Below are 19,965 nucleotides of genomic sequence, written 5' to 3' on the forward strand. Positions count from 1 at the left end.
CGTCAAACTTATAACACCCCGTCGTTTTTGCGTCGGGGGTTAAAAATAGTTTCGGGTAAATAGTGGTGATCATTTTTTAGCTTGGATGTCCCAATAGAACAGGGATCCGAGAGATAAAGGAGGCCTATGACAATACAAAAGGGTCCTAAAACATTATTCGTCAACAAAAACAATTCTTAAAATTCTCCGCAATAAAAAGTTCGCTAACCTCTTCCACCTTGTACCTCCCCTGGCAATGGAAAGCCTCGGACGTGCTTCGCCTTAATCACATTATATTGGCGTGGCATTGAACCGCCGTGAACCACCCGCGTTAGGAAGCAACTGTTATGTGCCATTAGGCTTAATGAGCGTCTAATCGGCTTTCCTTTAATGAGCCGTGAGCTTCCTACGAATTAGTGTGTGCTTATGGGGTTGTGATTACTTCTGTGGGGTATGATTCAGATTATTAATGGCTGTAATCGTTTATGCTTCTTGTTGGTAAGGAAGCTATAGTTTTGTTCACTGCATGGGAACTCGTGGAGAAGGATATATTAGAGTTTTCAAGTGTCCCGAAAATGGCTAATGTCTGGGTCCACATTGATGAAATCTAAAGTAAACTACTTAATGCTAGCTCCAATTAAATAGTTGCGATTGAAAATAATCTAGCCAGGAAGTATTTCTACAATTTACTTGCTTTGCAGGGGACGGTGTAATTTATCAACAAATCTTAATTACAAGATACGCTAATTATGAGAGTGGTTTAACGGAAGCTAATGAAAGCGAGTGGAACTGTGACAAACTGTTTCTGATATCATCAATTAATCCATATAAAGTTACATATCTAATTAGATCCCATACTTACTTCCCTTAAGTGTGATGTTGCAGTAGTTTTTTCATGAGAAAGGTTAAAAGCAAAGATTTTAATATCTACTGAATATAATCATTCAAAAGTAATTGTGGTAACCTGTACATAATAATATACGGTTTCAGGACTGTGTAGTGTAAATTCAGAAACATAATTTTCTCTGTATTGTAACTAAGTCATTATTCTGTTTCATGAGCCAAACACCTATGAAACAGGCGCCTATTAACCCCAAAACGCCACATGTTTTGAACAAACACCTCCGGATCCAAAGCAGACAGTTTTACTAGAAAGCGTCCACATTCGGCACTCTTGTTGCCATAGTCATGCAAATCGCGTGTCGAACAATGCGTGCAGACGTACCGTGTCATGCGGTCACTATTAATGGGTTAACATGTGTATGTATGTACAACAGCTGATTTTCGCTAGTTTACTGTTGTAGAACGGTTGTTGTAGTTTAAATCTAGACACGTAAAGTTGTGTTCAAAGAAATGCACGTAGATTACACTGACCTATATGTAGTTTGATAAGAGATAAAATTAGACTTATGTCAACTTCCTATCCTTAGGAAAAGGAATATATTGACAGACGAGAAAAGCAGTCATCTTTTAATGTTATTGTTTATGTGTGGTTTTTACGTGGTTTTATCCAAGTTTCATCTCATTATTCTATTATCATTGATGTTCCTGTCATTATAGTGACATGGCCATTGATACTCGTATTATAGTGATTATGTATTAATTATTTAATGAAGAAGAACATGGCATGCATGCCGCGAGGCCTAGCCTTGAGATACTACATGTTCTATCTAATTATCTACCCATGACCTGAAATATAGTGATAAGTGCAATTAATGTAGTATGTGGTGCCACGTTTCATTACACACATATCCAAACAGTTTATAGAAGAGTCCGCTACTAGCAAAATCAAAATTTGTTTATTTAAACTTGGGTGCAAAACAGCACTTTTCGAACGTCAGAAATTTACAAAAGACAGCCCCCAAAACGCTCACCCTTCACCACTTCTGTGTTTTTGCTGGGAAGAAGTGGCATAACAAAGTCCCCAGCTAATACTATCGAACTATAGTTTACTAATAATTTAAAGCTGAAGAGTTTTTTCTGTATTTTTGTGTCATAAACAGCAGTGTTCTCGCGGTAGTTAATCTGCTTATGAAAGAGAAAAAAGTCTGCTATATAAAAGGGCAGACATACGTAATGTAAGATGAGCAAGAAACTTAACTATAAAGCATTTATTTACGACTCACCAATAAATTACTCAACATAAAAGATAGAATAAAAGAGTTCTTTGTATAAACTTATGAATAAACAATCATCTTTCATCGATGCGTTCACAATAAAGCGGAAAAGCGCTTTACATAATGTGTCATGTTAGCGATGGAAATACCGAGCTTCATATTGTGTAGGACAATTTATTAGATGCTATCTGTTTTCCTTTGATATCTTGATAGCACCGTCATAGTATGCGAAACTTTGTGGTAAGTGACACATAGGGGCTTACCTTTGTGTCCTTCCTTCTATAGAGTTTCATATCATTATTGAGTAATGAAATATTATGCAATACGATAGTAGTTTTGCCGACAGGAAATTGTTTTTCATATAAATGCCACCATATCATAAACCTGCTGCTTTTGATAAGTCTCGTGACTACATTTTTTTATTAAAAATAAATAATAATAGTTTTCCCGATAGGAAATTGGTATCCTGTAAACGCCACCTGCGTCCACGAATCCGTTTACGAATGTCATGACTAAATAAGGGAAAGTTAACATTCGCAAAACACAATGCAATTCCGAAAATACAAAATGATGCAGAACTTTACCTTTAAAACTTCAAGTCACCATTTTTAAGGCTATCAGAAACAATTCATCACTTCGCTTACTGGAATCGAACAGTAAATCTTTGAGCGATGTCTCCACCACGCATGCGCGGAATACTTTAGGCCTTGTCCAGCGGAAAGCACGGAGGTTGTACCGTTACAGTACTTGATATCAAGGGCGGATCCAGCTTCGGTGCCAGGGGGGGGTCACATAGTCGTGGTCAAGTCACAAAAAAAAATATATTGTAGCGTATACTTCTTTTAATATTAAAAGTAGTAGTATAAATATGTACAATAAGTACGTACGTAGCGAGCTCGAAATTTTTACGAATGTTAAGAAAAGTGTTTTCATGTAGAAAATGGCCCGAGCAGAGTGAGCGCAATTTCTCGTATTTATACTACACACACGTGTTCAACAAAAAAGAGCGAGCGAAGCGAGCGCGAAAATTTTTGTTCAGGTCGAGGACTAAGGTTAAAAAAGTGTTTTTATGTAGAAAATGGTCCGAGCTGAGCGAACGCGATTCCTTGGACATAATCACAGACGTGAAATTGAAAAAGCGCGAGCGAAGCGAGCACGAAAATTTTTATTCAGTTCGAGGACTAAAAGTAGATGAAAACGCTTTCTTGCTGTGTAACAAATATACAGCACAAATACAAGAAAGCGCGATCTTAGCAAGCGCGAGAATTTTTTCAGGTTGAAGACTAAAAAAGTAAAGTAAAAAAAGACGTTTGAAAAGTATTGTGTACCTACGCAGAAAAGGGCGCGTACGTTTTTTATTGCAGCAACAGTAAAACATTTTCTGTGAAAACTTCAGTTGTCTTACTATTGGTAATGGTTCATGAGATCAGGGCCGTCTCTAGCTCATGTAGCGCCTGGGTGCAATCATCACCCAAGCGCCACCTATGTATCTATTGAAAGATTTTGAGTAAGTAGTACATATTGATCGAAGTAAAAGGAATATAAATAAGAACGTTCGAACGAAAGTCACTTTTTTGGTAGGTAAAGGACTTAAATAATGTTTCCAAATCATTGTAGGCTCAAACTGTTGGCCAGATTAAGTTATGAATTTATGAAATTAAGTTATGAAAGTCGAGACAGGACAACGTTATTGTAAAAATTTGTGCGAGCGAAGCGAGCGCGCAAATTTTTGATTTTTGGGACACAAAAAGTTCATAAGTTTTAAAAAGCGCTGTAAACAAGCAGTCGGAAGCGCAAACTGTATTGTTTTTGAGGACTCTATCAATAATATTTTATGATATATTTGACTTATGAAGTTATTAAGGTAATGTATATAAAATATTGCGCGAGCGAAGCGAGCGCGAATTTTTTTTGTGCCTACGACACAAAAGCATCTGATTAGGTACATTGTAAAGCAACAAGTAGCCGCGAGCGTAGCGAGCGCGAACTTATTTAAATTATTTGTTTGAAGACTCAGAAATCAGACTGGGAATTACGTACAAATAAAAAAGAACCGTGATTAGAGCGAGTGCCATTTGTGTTCGTTGATTCGATAAAAATAATAAACAATCAGAATTACAGTACAGACAGATATAGTCATTTACTTGCGATCGTAGCGAGCTAGAATTTTTTCACTTAGTAGGAGGATGTTTAAAGTTAAAAATAATCAAAATGATCAATCCAACAAAGCGAAGGCGACTTTTTTGTCAGTATTTGTATCATGTACAATGTGGAACTTCCTTATCGAAATCTGATATCGAGGCGCCCGGGTTATTCGCACACCCTGCACCATAGGTTAAGACGGCCCTGCATGAGATACAGCATGTAATGTAGACAACCCGGACAGCGGATTCTTAGTAACAGGGTCCCGTTTCCTCCTTTTGGGTACGGATAAAGAGTAAATGAAGAATAGAGAGCGAGCGTTGCGAGCACGAATTCTTCGGCAAAACTACTCTACCTGTAACTATATAGGTAGGTATCTACCTATTCAGTGGGAATAAAAATTATCTTATACTTATAACAACAACATAAAACATCGTGTTTAACCATTTCAATTATTGGTCCTCTTAGGTCCTGAACCTGGCCCAGGGGGAGGTCATGACCTTGTGACCTACCCCCTGGATCCGCCGTTGCTTGATATCCAAGTCGATAATGTCAATGCCTTCAGACAATGCTCCCAAATGTTTTTGTATACCATATCAAACCTTTTTTGAATGTGTGAAGGAATTTGAATAAATATTCAGTGCTTTTTGAGAAAAGTTTGCAAAAGTGCATAGGTATATTTGCATTTGCATTACATTGGGAATTCAAATCAAATCAAATCATTTCAATTGTTCGAAAGTTACCGCGGCCCCTGTAAATAAATGACCTAAGAAGGTGCATGATCGCTTCTAGTCAGTATGTCTGACACTCCCTTACGCAGCACGCACAGCGGGAGGGGTCGTTTTCTTTTGATTTTCCAAAAAACACGTCTTTTAGTTTTTGGTGTACGTCAAATGTAAACTACCTATATGTTGGTTTGCGTTGTTAAAGTTAACTGCCTGTTAACGCGTATTGTTTACAAGTGAACAGTTACGCAAAAGTGGGCTAACTAATTAGCACTGATTAGTGCACTGACAATAGTGAGCAGTTAACTCATTATGTTTGGACAGTTATTCGCGTTGTTGTATAATGTCTTGATTTACTGTTGTTCTTTATACAAAAGAAATAATAGACATTTCTTCTTCAGCCAAATGTACTTACTTGTAGGTAGCGGGATAATGTCTGGGAAAAACAACAATTTTTACAACATTATAACGGCAGTATCCGTGACAGAGTATACCACTTTAATCATGGCATGTATGTATTTTCCCTCTCTACCTTCAACGTCACTGACTGGACTTTGATGCATAAACTGATATGGATATCGGTATAATCTGCCAAAAGACCTTTTTGGTTATTAATGGCCTTACTACAAAAACTTAAACGTCTGTTTTACACTTGTCTAAAAAAATTGTGGCTGCATTATGAACCATATCCCCTCTGATGTGGCGGCCATTCTTAATTTTTCAATATTCTTTATAGCCAAAGAAAACTAAAAGAAACACTAAACTCCATAATACAATAACCACCACAAACAAAATTACACACAACTAAGTAGTAAGCAATAAGTATGAATTATCCTATTTACAAGAACTTCCCGACGGATTGACGAGTCGAAGAGGAAAGTGAAACGGTTCCGATGGCAATTGTTATTTGTTGAGAGTTCCGCGCCTATAGGCACTACGGAAGATAACTGACTATGGTAACAGGTATAAATATAGGAGTTTATAAGGTACTAACTTCTACTCTCAGTGTTGTAAGAACTTTCTATTAGGTAGTATAGAATTTATTCAATGAGATCAAGAAGGAGACTGTTGCAAACAAACTCAGTACTTACTACTAACTTTTTTTTCTACAACAGTGAGGTTTCAAACTACGAGTCTACGTGTGAGTAAGTATCATGTTTAAGATGATCAGAAAACATTGGTCCATGTAAATTAAAGGGCTCCAAGGTGTCAATGTAGTAAAATTACCTAATAGTCGATTCGAGAGCTAACAACAAGATAAAAAGTGTAAATAAACACCACTTTATTCTGCGTATTCTTGCGTTTTTCTAACACACATCAATAAGTTTGTGAGTAACAGACAAATGGTTCGCTGATTCCAGTTTCGATTTCAAAACCATGGTCTATGTTTGTGTATATAATTTTGAGATTTATATCTTGGTGATAAGATACATTATAAAGTAATTACATGTGTGTTAATCAGCGTCACGCTTCTGCAGCGTTTGTTCGTATGTTACAAACGAGGGTGGAAGAAAAAGGCGTTCTTAATTTATTCTACTTTCCCAGTTCATAAGAAATTGCTTATATTCTAGGCTTTATTTATAGGTTTACTTCTTGATATAAAAATAAATCTTTACTCTTAAAAACATTAAAGCCTTTTCTAGTGGAATTAACATGAACGTTAAATAACTGTACGAAGAAGCAATTTCTCCTAATTATTCAAAAAACAATTAGTGCCATTTCCAACATCATAAGTACTGTACATGGTGAAATTTCCATACAGATTGCATTACCGTCGCGGAAATGACACTCGTGCGCAGTTTTTACAATCACTGAGCGCGCCCAGGAGAAAATACTTGCTGAGCGAAGACGCGTGGCTATATAATTATTTTTATTGTGACGTAGGTATAATACATACTTTTCATGAGATAGGAAATAGAAGACTTAATAGACCAAAAAGGTTGAAATAATAGCTTTCCAATATGTGGTATTTAGGGTTCTTAATTCCTATGGCACTTTCGACTTCTGTGAGATTTTTCGCAATAATAACCGTTGCCCTAAATAAAACATACAGGGCCCCATAGAGTACAAGAGGTGGTAAGGATACTCCCTTTGACTTCTACTTTACCACCTTCCAAAAAATGGTCTTTACGGTCTATTAATGGTCTCAGGGGAAACCGCAGCAAAGAAGTGGTATATTATATTTCCGTGCAAAGTTTAATACCGCAAAAGCTAAACTAAAAAAGGAAAGAGTTAAGTATTTTGTTTAGATGCAGTATTGCAAAAATCTGAAGAATTTACCTGGTCACAATCAAAATATTTCAGAGCACATTACATAAGTCACATCGCGTGTCAGATACTAATCTAAAATATAGGAAACGCTATACTGTGTAGGTACGATTATCTATCATGTAGAGAAAGTGATCTTTATACAACCTACACTGGCGAAAAATATATAAAAATAAGTGTATTTTTTTGTAAACACCTACATTTTCGTTCTATTTTGATGTTTTTAGGAATATATGTAAAGACTCAAAATTTTCGTAAGTACATTAAATAATGTGTGTTCTGTTTTTGTTTGAATGTTATTATTTTCAATATGTATAGCGTTCCATATGAACGACGATGCTAAATTATGGGACCTTATTCTGTGCTGTTATTATTTGAAACTAATTGTACAGTACAGTTAGGTATCATTGACTATCTCATGTTCACATTTAGATCAGATTTTTATCACAATAACGGTGTTGTGATGTTAATGCCTCAAAATTCATATTTCAATTTTATTTTCCACCATTATTGTGAAACTGCGCGAATTTTTATTTATTTTCTAGTACTCCACGCTTTGTGTTAGCCAATGACACTCCGAAATACATCTCATATTCTAAATCCTAAATTGAAAGCAGGTAGCAGAAAGGTTCCAAGATCTTTTCCACACTGCACCCATTAACCAATTCCCCTTCTTCTTCCAGAGAGCGCACGGTGCGATGCTCGTCAGTGCTAATAGGAGCACTCGGCATCTCACTCATAGCGCTGGCGGTGTACACAGCAGTGCTGGTGCTGACGGAGTACCGGAGCCCCAGGCCGTGCGTCAGCGAGCAGTGTGTTGGGACTGGTGAGTGTTTTTTGTTTTCTTTTAGGATAATGTGTGTAAAAGGATCTTGTTGATCAAGTAGTTGCTTGTGGTAAAATCCAGGTAAGGACTTAATGGCTTACCAGTGAATCCTTTTAGAATAATGTAGTAGTGGGATTAGACAACCCCTCCAATCAAAAATAGTGTGCGTTCAATATTAAGTTGCTTAGTAAAAAATAGGCGTGGAACTTTCATGTACGAAAATTTCAAACACACACACTCCCGGCTGCATCGATGATCACTGTGTGCAACTTTCAAATTCAGTCCAATTGTTAGGGTAGGTAAGTAAACACTAGGAGTATCTAACTCATAAACAAATGAGTATGAGATCCAAGCAATTAATTCTACAATTATTCTACGCGTGCGCTAATTATGCGAAACAACAACAAACAAACCGGCGGTAAACATCCCATAGTTAATTACATAAAAAATAAGTCACAAGTAAATAAATGTCTCCATAACATTACATTTATGCGTTTTCCATTACATTTATCATAACACGTGTCGATTGGCGTAAAGCCAGTAATTTATCGAAGATATGCAAATTTGTAAGACATGTAAGTAGTGTAGGTAATAACTGTCTATTAGCTACTAGTCTTTTTCCCGCGGTTTCACCCGCGTCCCGTGTAAGGGTCTCAGCACACATATGGGATCGGAAAGGGATCGTCACCGTATCGCCTCGAGCCGTTCAGAATGGTTTGTATTAAACTCCCTACTGCAACGCACACTAATCGGAATAATAACGTAATCACCTCGCCTCGGAACAGGCTCCGAACTTGAATTCCCGCGCTTACGGCTCATCGTCCCCGCGCTTACGTTTCTCCGTCCCCGCGCTTACGTCTCTCCGTACCCGAGCTCACATCTCTTCGTCCACCCTTTCCCCTTTCCCCTCCCGCGACTTGCCTGCTAAAGTGGTCGATTGGATTCAAACTGATCTGGTGCCAACCAGGTCAGCCAGGGGGCGGCGAGGCGTAAGCGCGGTGTCGCCTAGCCGTAGCCGAGTTGACGTACAGGCGCTGCTGATACGCTTTCGTTACGTGCATACGGTAGGTTGAAGCCTGGTTGACAGCGAGGCGAAAGGCGTTACGGTTACGATCCCTTTCCGATCCCATATGTGTGCTGAGACCTTTAACTACTGCCGGTGCCGGGATAAAATGTAGCCCATGTTACTCGGGAAGAGTGTAGCAGTTCCAACAGTGATACAATTTTTCATACTGATTCAGTAGTTTCGCAGCCTTTCAGGAACAAACAAACAACAAAAAAATTTTTATTCTTTACTGTATTAGTATAGATATGTAAATAGTGTAATGGCTGTCTATTAGCTATGTATTATACCTACACCATAGCTTCTATGGTAATGTGTGTCACGGAAGGATGCCTCCTAGTTTTTATATCACAATTAGTTTTAATTACCGACATGGTATTGCTATGTAGAAACAATTAGGCGTCTGCCGCGATGCCAGCAATGTTACATTTGCATACTATGCAAATAATGTAGACTCATCCTTTTAGATTAGATCTGTATCGGTAAGTAATTAGTCTTGACACGTCTTTGTCTTAGAAATGCCGTGTCAGGCAGTACCTATGGAGATTATAATAAGATTTTTTTATACTATATTCGAGACGTGAGAGAAATCGAAGTAGGTGCTAGAACAATGATAAAACAGATATTGGTATGAAGTATTTACACAACGCTATTATAATTTTATTTACGTGCTAGTAAACATAATGAGCATTAAAATCTTTCGAAGTAAAGAAATTTTTACTAGCATCATATAATAAAGTGGAGACATTTTTTGTTTATTTGTAAAGGCTCCAAAATTATTGAACCGATGTAGTAATGATATCAGAGTTGGAAAGCTAGGTACTTACCTACTTATCGATTAGGTACTTATCGAGTAACATAGGCTATAGGTATTTAATTCCGATACGGGCAGAAGTTCCCACGGGACGCGGATGAAACCGCAAGAAAACGACTAGTATGTGTTACTAGTCGTTTTCTTGATAAAAAATAATCTCGATAAAAGTATTGGACTACTACCGGACTTTCTTTCCATGCAAGTATGTCATAACCTTTTAGAGTGAACCGGGGAAAATTGACGCTAGGCCACTTACGTGACATGTCGTTACATAAGGACAATTAATCCAGATTCACGCGCCATTTTCTACGCAAAAACATGTTATTTACCTGTCTTATGCCCGTAATTAAATAATAAATATTTATAACAGTTCTTACTTGTATTTATTTTTGTGATTACCTGATTAGGTATTAGTTGACGAGTTCGATTACTAATGATGTTGACGATTTCCTTCAGGTATCCTGATGTCTAGACGGTGTCAGTAACTTGAGCGTCCTTAGTTTATTTATAATAAGTATTAGTTTATTTATAGTAATAGTGTATATGATCTATAATAATTCTAAACAACCATCAACCCCTGCGTATATCGCTGGTCCAATTAAAATAAACGGTCGCATTTTCGCATAAATTTCAAAATGAAACGCATTTTCTGATTTAAAAGCAAGAAGTACTTACATCATATATTTTGTAGTCCACGTGTTTTCTAATGCAAGTGACAACTGCGCCACTTTAGCGGGAAAACTGTAATAACTTACATTAATTATTTTGAGTCATACCTAAGTATATTTTTCTTTAAAAGGGACAAGACGCATTGTGTATATTGATTTAAATTTGAACGTAGTATAAACACGTGTCCTAGATTATAATATTTATAGTTTAATTTTCATTTTCATTCATCAATAAAAACATTTGTCAGTTCAATAGTTTGGTCAGATGTAATCGTGTGCTGCTGTTGTTTGTACTAGAAAATAATAATAATGCATTCGTACTTGTTTATTTTAAGTGTCAAAATATTTTCATATGCAGTGCTTGTGATAATTTTAACTAATAGGGTTGTTGACGCTAAGTTTGTTGATGCTAGGTTTGTTTCGCGTGTTAACAAGGAGAATAGTATTGATAAACAAGCTCAAATTGAGGCTACAGGTTTGTTTCAATTAAATAATTTTAGAATTTAATTGGTTAGAATTTCGTATCAGATATCTAGGCATAGCTTATTGTACTGCTTGTTATGATGCACTGTTCTTTTACCTATTAATGGAAGGAAGTAAAGCCAGCATTCTCACATTTATTTATTTTATTATATTATAATAGGAGCAGAATAGTTTTATAACAACTTTGCTAACGAGCATCTAGATAACAATTAACTATTAAACTCGATAATAATGCTTTTTACTGCATCATCTAGCTGCACTGGAGCGCTTTAGACGCCGAGGTTACGTAATCCCGTTGTTTATTAGGATATTGCATATTTATGCATTAGCAGAGAAAGTTTTATGGCTTCCTGATTTACCCCCACTCTCCTCATTGCGAACTTTTGATATTTAGGATTGTTTAACTTAATGCATAGCTTTATTTTAGGACTTTCGAAATTAATTTTCATTTTACTTGGACGATTTTACATACCAACCATATCAAACAATTGATTACATAGGTACCTTAGCTTTTGAATTATCCTACTAATATTATAAACGCGAAAGTTTGTATGTATGGATGTATGGATGTTTGTTACTCTTTCACGCAAAAACTACTGAATGGATTTTAATGAAACTTTACAATAATATAGCTTATACATCAGAATAACACATAGGCTACAATTTGTAAACATATTTTTCGAAATACTAAACCTGCGCAGACGAAGTCGCGGGCACCAGCTAGTAAAAATATAATTCTTAATTTCCGCAGCGTCAAGAATCCTACAAGCACTAAATAAAGACGTGGAACCTTGCAATGACTTCTACGAGTTTGCCTGCGGTGGCTGGATCAAGAGGAACCCTGTCCCCGACTGGGCCACCTCCTGGGACCAGCTGGCGAAGCTTCGAGAACAACTGGTCAATGACCTCAGGGAGCTGCTCGAAGCTAAGGATGAAGAGGGACTGCCCGAGAGTGTGATTAAAGCGAAGAGTTTGTATAGGACTTGTGTTAATACTGGTGAGTCGTGTGTGTTTTTTAGACTTTTTATTTAAGTCGCTTAATGTGCAGCCTCGTTCAGACCATAAGTTTGGGTCACGGGTTTCTTGGGTACTGTTTCAGATTTGTAGTATTTTAGTACCATGTCCTGAATCTGCAAAAAAAAATTGAAAGTAAACTGAATCATGCGGGTCTGTTATACGTCCACTTATAAGCAACTTCTTAGCAATAATAAAGCTACCTAAACAAAACAGTCTTTGAGGTCGTCGTTCAGCAAAACATCATCGCAATTACTTATATATCCTACGTATTAAATAGGTAGTAATAATATCCCACAATAATTCTGACCAAACCTAAAACAAAAATATTGAATCCAGATAAACTAGAAGCCGACGGCATCAAACCAATTCAGAAGATCCTAGTAAAGCTGGGCCTACCGCCGCGGCCGCCGACGGAGGTGAGCGCGAACTTCACGTGGGAGGACGTCGCGGGACGAGGGAGGAGGAACCTGGGGCTCAATGTGCTGCTCAGCGTGCAGGTCGCTGAAGATGTCAGGAATACTAGCAGGAACCGGGTTGTGGTGAGTTCTGGACTGACAGTTTGTTTTTGAATCTTGGCCCGTTAGTGGGATGATAGATTAGAGGTCTTGAATTTTGGTTTTGGTGGCTTGTAACTTTGGGAATCCTTCCTTTACCTATCTTTTTGTTTAATTTTCGGGTTTAACTAGTTTTTGTGTTTGGTTTCAACTTGGGTATTAATAACAGTTTGTTACTGCAGAAACTCTGCAACCTTACTGTTTTCGTTCGAATCGTTTTGGCGACTTGTAATTAACTTAGGATAGCACTGATAAGAGACACTGAAAAAGTATTAGATAGACAGCAGACCGTAAAATAGCCAAAACGCCTTAGGTACATATACCAATTACAAAACAAAAGCACTTTTAAAATACGTCCTCTTCTTTCTAGATCGAGCAAGTATCCCCAGGGTTCAGCGACCGCTACCTCCTCCAACCCGAGCAGTTCTCCCACGAGCTAGCGCAGTACCACAAGTACATCAAGTCCATGATCAGCATCGCCGACAACGAGACCGACGCAGAACAGTTCGCTGATGATATCGTGGAGTTCAGCAAGAAGTTGGCCAAGGTAAGGTGTATTTGGGCATAGAAATAGGCAGACTGTGGACTGTTTGACAGGAGTGTGTGTGGTTCTAAAAAACGAAAGACTCCAGAAGCAAGATAGGTTATAAATTCCGATCCACTCTCTGGGTATAGATAGTTAGTTGATGATTTTACACTTCTCAAAACGAAGCGATCATTTTTTTCTATACGAGTTTTTGCTTGTATAGTAGGAGTTTTCTTGGGAAGTTGTTTTTAGAAGTTATACATACCTCGCAAGTTTTTCTTCAAGCTAGAACGTTTCATATTAAAAGATAAGGAATAAATAAAAAAAAGTTGTTTTATTTTCAAACATAGAGCACATCAACATAAGTGCAGAAGTTTTAAAATGAACGTTACTTTGCAGATAATGACGCCAGTGGAAGTCCGTCGCAGCGGCACCCACCTGTTCCACGAGGTCAGCGTGCAGCAGCTCATACAGGGCTCCAGCGCCGGACCCCCTCAGTGGAAACTGGTAACCACAATTTAATTATTGCCATGTCAATTGTTCAAAATTCGCAAAAAAATGTGTTTCTACCCTCAAACGGTGTGGTTTTAAACCTAATCATATTTTCGATTTTTGGAGACCTCGATAGCGATGAAGGGAATCATTATGAGAAAAGGAGTCAATGTACCTATAGGTACATAAATCAATCAACTGTAGATAAAGGTACCCCCCCTACTCAGAAATGCCGTCAGCAAGCGGCCATTCTGTTTTTTTTCTTTCTTTTTTTCTTTCGTTCACATATTTTCTACCACAAAGTACAAATACACAGGTAGGTACAAAAATTGTGGGACTCAGGAGTCCAACCTGTAATATGGATAAGTGGATCTGGATCATAATTCGTAACATACATGTACAAACTTTTGCGCTTTACCATAGTCTCTTGCCATATTTATCTCCTTTGAACCTGGTGACTCGTCTCCAGCACGACTGGGAGCGGTACCTGAAGCTGGTGTTCAGCAACACGAGCGTGGTGCTGCACCCGCAGCAGGACCGCGTCATCGTCATGGACCTGCCCTATCTGCACAAGCTGTGTGTGCTGCTGTCTGAGACCAAGCCTGTTATTGTGGGTAAGAGATTATAACAAATTCATCAGTTTTTTTTACTAATAAGTATTATCTGCGGAGATTTTTTATTGGGATTGGCTTTCAGTACCTATTAAAGTGATGTAGACACTTAACTAGTGTTTTTCAAGAAGGGACTGCCTACCTGACGTACTCAATTCAGCTACTAGTGCAACACGAAATCCATTGATAAGACGGTATGGACGATACGGATCGCTAGAGAATGCTCTAGATTTTAGAGAATTCTAGAATTCTGACAGTTGACAGCCGGGATACATATGTGTCTTCCGAAACACGGGGGAACTCGACACGAAAAGATAGTCAATCATCCTCGGAGCGACTGTTCTTAGGGTTGCATCTCGCAACAAAGACCCTTCTAAAGGACTATATTTTGACACCGTTTTCCCCTCGTAGAGCGTTTCGTGTGGTGGTCGGTGTTCTCGACGGTGGCGCCGATGACGCTGGCCGCCTTCCGCGCGCTCGGCTTCGAGTTCTCGCGCGCCGTGTTCGGCTTGCAGCAGCGGACGCCCAGGTGGAAGAGCTGCACTGCTAATGTTAACGCTAACTTCGGAGTCGCGCTGAGTTATTTGTATGTCAAGAGGCACTTTGACTACACTTCGCGGCAAAAGGTAATTGGTGGCAATATTTGTGGAATGTTTTATTAGCTTTGTAATGTAGTGTGGCATACTAGGTAGGCACAAAGTAATTAATATTGGCTGAGGCAGAAAAACTGATCGGCCTATATTAATACTAACTTTGGTTTGGCCATTACCAATATGGCAACTTTAACTGCACCATGGCAAAAGGAAATTGCTTTTAAACCGGAGATCCATCAAAGCATATAAGCCCAAACTTCACCAAAGCACAGTGGAGTAAAGTTTTTAAACAAACAATATTATAATAGAATGAAATAAAATTTAAATATCCTATGTCCATCTCCAGATTCTAAGCTGCCTTGCTGAACCAATTCCGCAAAAAAAAACTTAATCTTCAGCAAAATCAGTGCAACCTTAAGTTACAAATCAACTAATAATAAAACCGCCACCCCCAGGCCATAGAGATGGTAGAAGACGTCCGCTCAGCGTTTGCAGCAGCAGTCCAGGAGCTGGACTGGATGGACTCGAGCACGCGGCTGAAGACGCTGGAGAAGCTGAGCGCGATCCGCAACTTCGTCGGCTTCCCCGCCTGGCTGCTCACCAAGGAACAGCTCGATAAACATTATAAACATGTAAGTGGTTATTTTTTTGAATGCTCTAGTGAAACTGTTGATTGCTTTTGACATTTACTCATTTGCATATTAAACTACCTAAACTTCTCCATTATTTATTTACAAGCATTATAAATTACCTAATCTTCTCCATTATTTATTAAAGAGCATTATAAATTACCTAATCTTCTACATTATTTATTTAAGAGCCTTATAAATTACCTAAACTTCCCCATTTTTTATTTAAAAGCATTACAAATTACCTAGACTTCTCCATTATTTATTGATGAACATAATAAACTAAACTACTTAAAGTTGTCGATTTTCACATTACGAATTTTAAGAAATTTCCCATAAAGGTTCTTAATTCGATTTATATTTATTTTGTTTTTATAACGCACATACTTTTTCCACCCCACAGGCAGAAGTAATAGAAGGCAGCCTATTCGAGTCGTACCTGAAGCTAACATTTGCGGCCGTGAAGAAGTCGCTGGAGTCTCTCCGCGAGAAGCCCGACAGGAACCGCTGGGTGGCCACCGCCACCACTGTTAACGCCTTTTACTCGGCCACACTCAACTCTGTCAGTAAGTATTACCCGTAATGAAGAGCAGTGAGGGTTTTACTGTGGCCAGTTGAGTGATTTTTTGGAAGGATAAAGTCTTTAAAAGTGTGATGCTCAGCGCGTTTTTATTTTTTCAGCATTCCCGGCCGGTATATTGCAGCCACCGTTCTATGGAAATGGAATTGAGTGAGTAGAAAATAACAATATTTTATTTAGATAATAACAGGCCAATACTTATTGAAGTTTACGTGCATTTAGAACACATCTAAAGAGACGTTATTTTTTATTTCAGAGCGATCAATTACGGATCAATTGGTGCCATAATGGGACATGAAGTCACACATGGATTTGACGATCAAGGTGAAAATCAATATTCTGGAAATTTTAAAATTCTCAAACTGCTGGCGCTAAGAACGGATTAGTTTGATAATAAATAGTTTAGTTAGTAAGATTCAGTGGACAATCTTATTTAATCACCATTTATTTCCACAGGCCGTCGCTACGACGAAGAAGGCAACCTCAAGCAGTGGTGGTCAGCAGCAACCCTGGAACACTACCACAGCAAGGTCCAGTGCATCATCTCCCAATACGGGCAGTACCACATGGATGCGCTCCCAGGATACGCAGTCCACGGGTTCAACACCCAGGGGGAGAATATTGCTGACAACGGAGGGTTAAGGGCAGCTTTGAGGGCATACCAGCTACATGCTAAGAGAACTCCCGGAGACAAGAAGGTCACATTGCCAGGGTTGCCGGATTATACTCCTGATCAGCTGTTCTTTTTGGGCTTTGCGCAGGTAATATTATTTTCAGTAGTATTTAGGGAGGGCACAATAAGATGGGATGTTCCGTGCAAACGGGTTATATAAGCTAATGTCTATAATATCGATTTAATATAAAATCTGTTTGAAGTTGGAACTTCAAAAACAGAGAAAAGGTTGTGTTTTACAATGGCAGCACTCGCAAACTATGTTACGTGCAATACTAAAAACTGAATAAAATAAATCAATGTGCTATTTCAACAGATATGGTGCGGCAACTCAACAGTGGGCGCTCTAAAATCCAAAATGGTGGAAGGCGTCCACAGTCCGAACAAAATCCGTGTCATCGGCACTCTCAGTAACTCTGCAGAATTCGCGAAAGCCTGGTCGTGTCCACTCGGCTCTCCTATGAACCCGCCACATAAATGTGTATTATGGTGACCTAGTGACTTTAAAAACCGTCGACAAAGCTTAAAAATGGCGTAAAAACCGTTAAGACATGTGCCCTTTTTAAAACGGTCGGCGAACTACCAAAGACTTTTAGCATACCGATAGTTACCGCCTTAGGGTTTACGTACAACTTTTATACCGTGGATGCACTCGTGCTATTCGCGATGGAAGCATTATATTTAAGTAGTCATTTGTTGTGTTGTTATGTTCCTGACGATGTGATAGATACCTCCAATTTTAAGGAGTTTGTTGATTAAGGTTACGGCTCAATAGGATATGATTTTGACTGTAGAACTGATGTGTCAAATAATAAAAACCTTATTACTAAAGTCATAAGGTTGAAAGTTGCTGATCATGAAATAATTCAATGGTAACTGCTTGAGTCAAATTCTCATCCATTGGACTGTTGTATGTATAATTAGGTATAAGTTAATGTTTTATAATAATAGTGATTTATCAGGGACATTCCATTAAATTTTACTAACTTAAAACATATTTTAACTATAATAACTTGTAGTTAAAGCATAATTTAAGTGTTTATATTACAATTAATTTCCAAATGATATTATTTAATTCGATTCCCTTATTGAATTTTTAACTAATATCATTATGTCGCGAAATAACACGGGTGCATCTTTTATTAATATAATGAACAAAAATTATTTATTACGAAAAATTAAAACGAAATTATGAAATTAACTTGTTGTTTTATTTCTGCTTATTAGTCTTTAGTTACATACGTAACTTTTTACACATATAACGAAACTTTGACTGTAATCAGTCAATTTCAGAATCATTCCAATTTAGAAAATAGAAAGACTCACTTTTTCAATTCAGACGAAGTTACCGTACCATAGTAGTCACTCATCACAATCATTTAGTTTTTAAATTACCTCCTAAACAAATATAACCGATTGCTTGTTACTTCTTTCTCACATATTGGAACTGATAAACCGGTGCTGAGCTCTTAGTACCCCGTTTTATTCTCTTGGGCTTTATAACCTTATTTACATCTTGTAAGTGACGCTTCAATTCCATCTTCTGCTGTATGACAGTCAACTCCTTCTCTCTTTCTATTCTCTTTGCCAGCTCATTGTAGACCTTCTGTTTCTTCTTTTTTGTTAGCTGTAGTGTCTGAAAAAGGGAATTTTGGTCTTTGAACTTTTTACAAAAGGTATCCTCACTAGACAGAATGGTTGACAGACATTGGGGAAGGCCTACAGTCAGAAATAGGCTTGTATGATGATGATATGATTGTAAACCTCCCACAGAATTACAGAAACAGATGAAAGACAGGAAGGGCTCTTTATAGAACACTTGTTGCCTAGTTAAATAAGCTATTGGCGGACACAACAAAGAATTTATAATCCAAGTCAAATTAAAGTGAAATATTACATAATACATACATATTACTAAAATACAAACCTCATCATCAACATCAGGCAGTGCCATTTTATCCAGGTCTGCCAGCCTAGGCCGATTTGACTTCCTGCCTAGGAGTGCAGGATGTGTGTCCAGTCTCTTGGCTAAGTCAAACTCTTTCTCCTCTCCTTCATCCACAAAGAATGTGTGAGTGTTTGGAGTGGTTTCTGCTATGTCTGTCATGTGGAGTTGTGCCTGTAAAGGAGTAAATGGAATGATGTTTTAGTGTAGAATATGAATAAGTGTGCAATAGGTATGTTTAATAATGTGGTCTATTTAAAATAAAGGTTAAAAGACCTATTCTATGCACACTGTAAAACATTGGGATTTGCAATGATAAAGTTACACTTCAATACAGTTTATCAACGTAATCTTTCTGAGATTTGGTTTTTTGTAAGAAATTAGACTAATATGGATATTCAGCCCTTACTAAAAATCTGAGCTAAACACAGACCAGTGAAGTAATTGAGCAAATACATACCTGCAGCCTGTTGATCCTGCGGCTCTCAATGGTCCTCTTCATGTTGATATACTTGAGGTCCTGTGTCTGCATCAGCTTCACCTGCTCTTTGGAATGCTCCTCCACCTTCTCCACTTCATGATGCTCCTACAAACACGGTAACAGTCAGTATCAGTAAAAAGTTCAACTACTCTCTAGTACTACTATTAAGTGTTACTTCTTGAAAATCTCAATTTTTGTGGTTAAGTTTACAATGAAAACTATTTTTTGGCCAATAGTTATACAGTATGTACACTGATGACTGCGGTAGTTACTATTAATACCGGTAGTGAGTGTTTTTTTTTTGTACTTTAAATGTTTTTTTTTTAGAGAAACAATAGATTTATTGATATAAACATTACTCACCCCATCTTTCACTCTAGAGTTTATCATATGAAAGTAGAACTCATCGGGATTCTTGTCCAGCGTCCGTTTCCTCAACAACTTCAGCGTTTCACCCTTCTCATGGTAATCATCAGCACGCTTCTTGTAATCTTTCTTCTTCTCGAGCAAACCCAAGTGTTTCCTCGATTCTGGCTGATGACGCTCTTTGTGTGTCTTCTGATTGGCCTTCGCGGCCTTTTTCCACGAAGACATGTTTTATAAATTATTTTTAAGCACTTTTTTAAATAAAATTATTTTTCTTCCCTAAAACGACACACAACATAACCTCACCACGTGTTTTTGACAGCTCATCAACCGTTCATGAAATGTCAAAACGAAAATGACAGTGTTGCGTTCCAGAATACGAATGTTGTATACGCCACTAGACAAAGATAAAG

General features: G+C 37.9%; 2 protein-coding genes across 2 annotated transcripts in view; one reads left to right on the forward strand and one right to left on the reverse strand.

Moving 5' to 3' along the window:
• LOC110374184 (neprilysin-4) overlaps positions 1–17,961 on the forward strand; it is a 47,400-nt gene extending 29,439 nt beyond the window's left edge. The window contains exons 3-15 of the mRNA XM_064036582.1: positions 7,915–8,057; positions 11,837–12,082; positions 12,439–12,641; positions 13,027–13,203; positions 13,582–13,689; positions 14,144–14,288; positions 14,697–14,911; positions 15,334–15,510; positions 15,911–16,073; positions 16,189–16,237; positions 16,344–16,411; positions 16,544–16,848; positions 17,077–17,961. Coding sequence (XP_063892652.1) covers positions 7,915–8,057; positions 11,837–12,082; positions 12,439–12,641; positions 13,027–13,203; positions 13,582–13,689; positions 14,144–14,288; positions 14,697–14,911; positions 15,334–15,510; positions 15,911–16,073; positions 16,189–16,237; positions 16,344–16,411; positions 16,544–16,848; positions 17,077–17,253 — 2,176 coding nt within the window. The 3' untranslated portion in view covers positions 17,254–17,961. The remainder of the gene's footprint in view (positions 1–7,914; positions 8,058–11,836; positions 12,083–12,438; positions 12,642–13,026; positions 13,204–13,581; positions 13,690–14,143; positions 14,289–14,696; positions 14,912–15,333; positions 15,511–15,910; positions 16,074–16,188; positions 16,238–16,343; positions 16,412–16,543; positions 16,849–17,076) is intronic.
• LOC110374185 (probable U3 small nucleolar RNA-associated protein 11) lies at positions 17,950–19,897 on the reverse strand. Its single transcript, XM_021331786.3, has 4 exons — positions 19,550–19,897; positions 19,166–19,291; positions 18,688–18,879; positions 17,950–18,396 (listed from the first exon to the last, which is right to left on the reverse strand). Exons 1-4 carry the CDS (start codon positions 19,778–19,780, stop codon positions 18,184–18,186), a joined length of 762 nt encoding a protein of 253 aa, XP_021187461.2. The 5' UTR covers positions 19,781–19,897; the 3' UTR covers positions 17,950–18,183.
• Positions 19,898–19,965: the final 68 nt, after the last annotated feature.

The sequence above is a fragment of the Helicoverpa armigera genome, chromosome 10 (genome assembly GCF_030705265.1).
Source record: "Helicoverpa armigera isolate CAAS_96S chromosome 10, ASM3070526v1, whole genome shotgun sequence".
NCBI lineage: Eukaryota > Metazoa > Arthropoda > Insecta > Lepidoptera > Noctuidae > Helicoverpa > Helicoverpa armigera.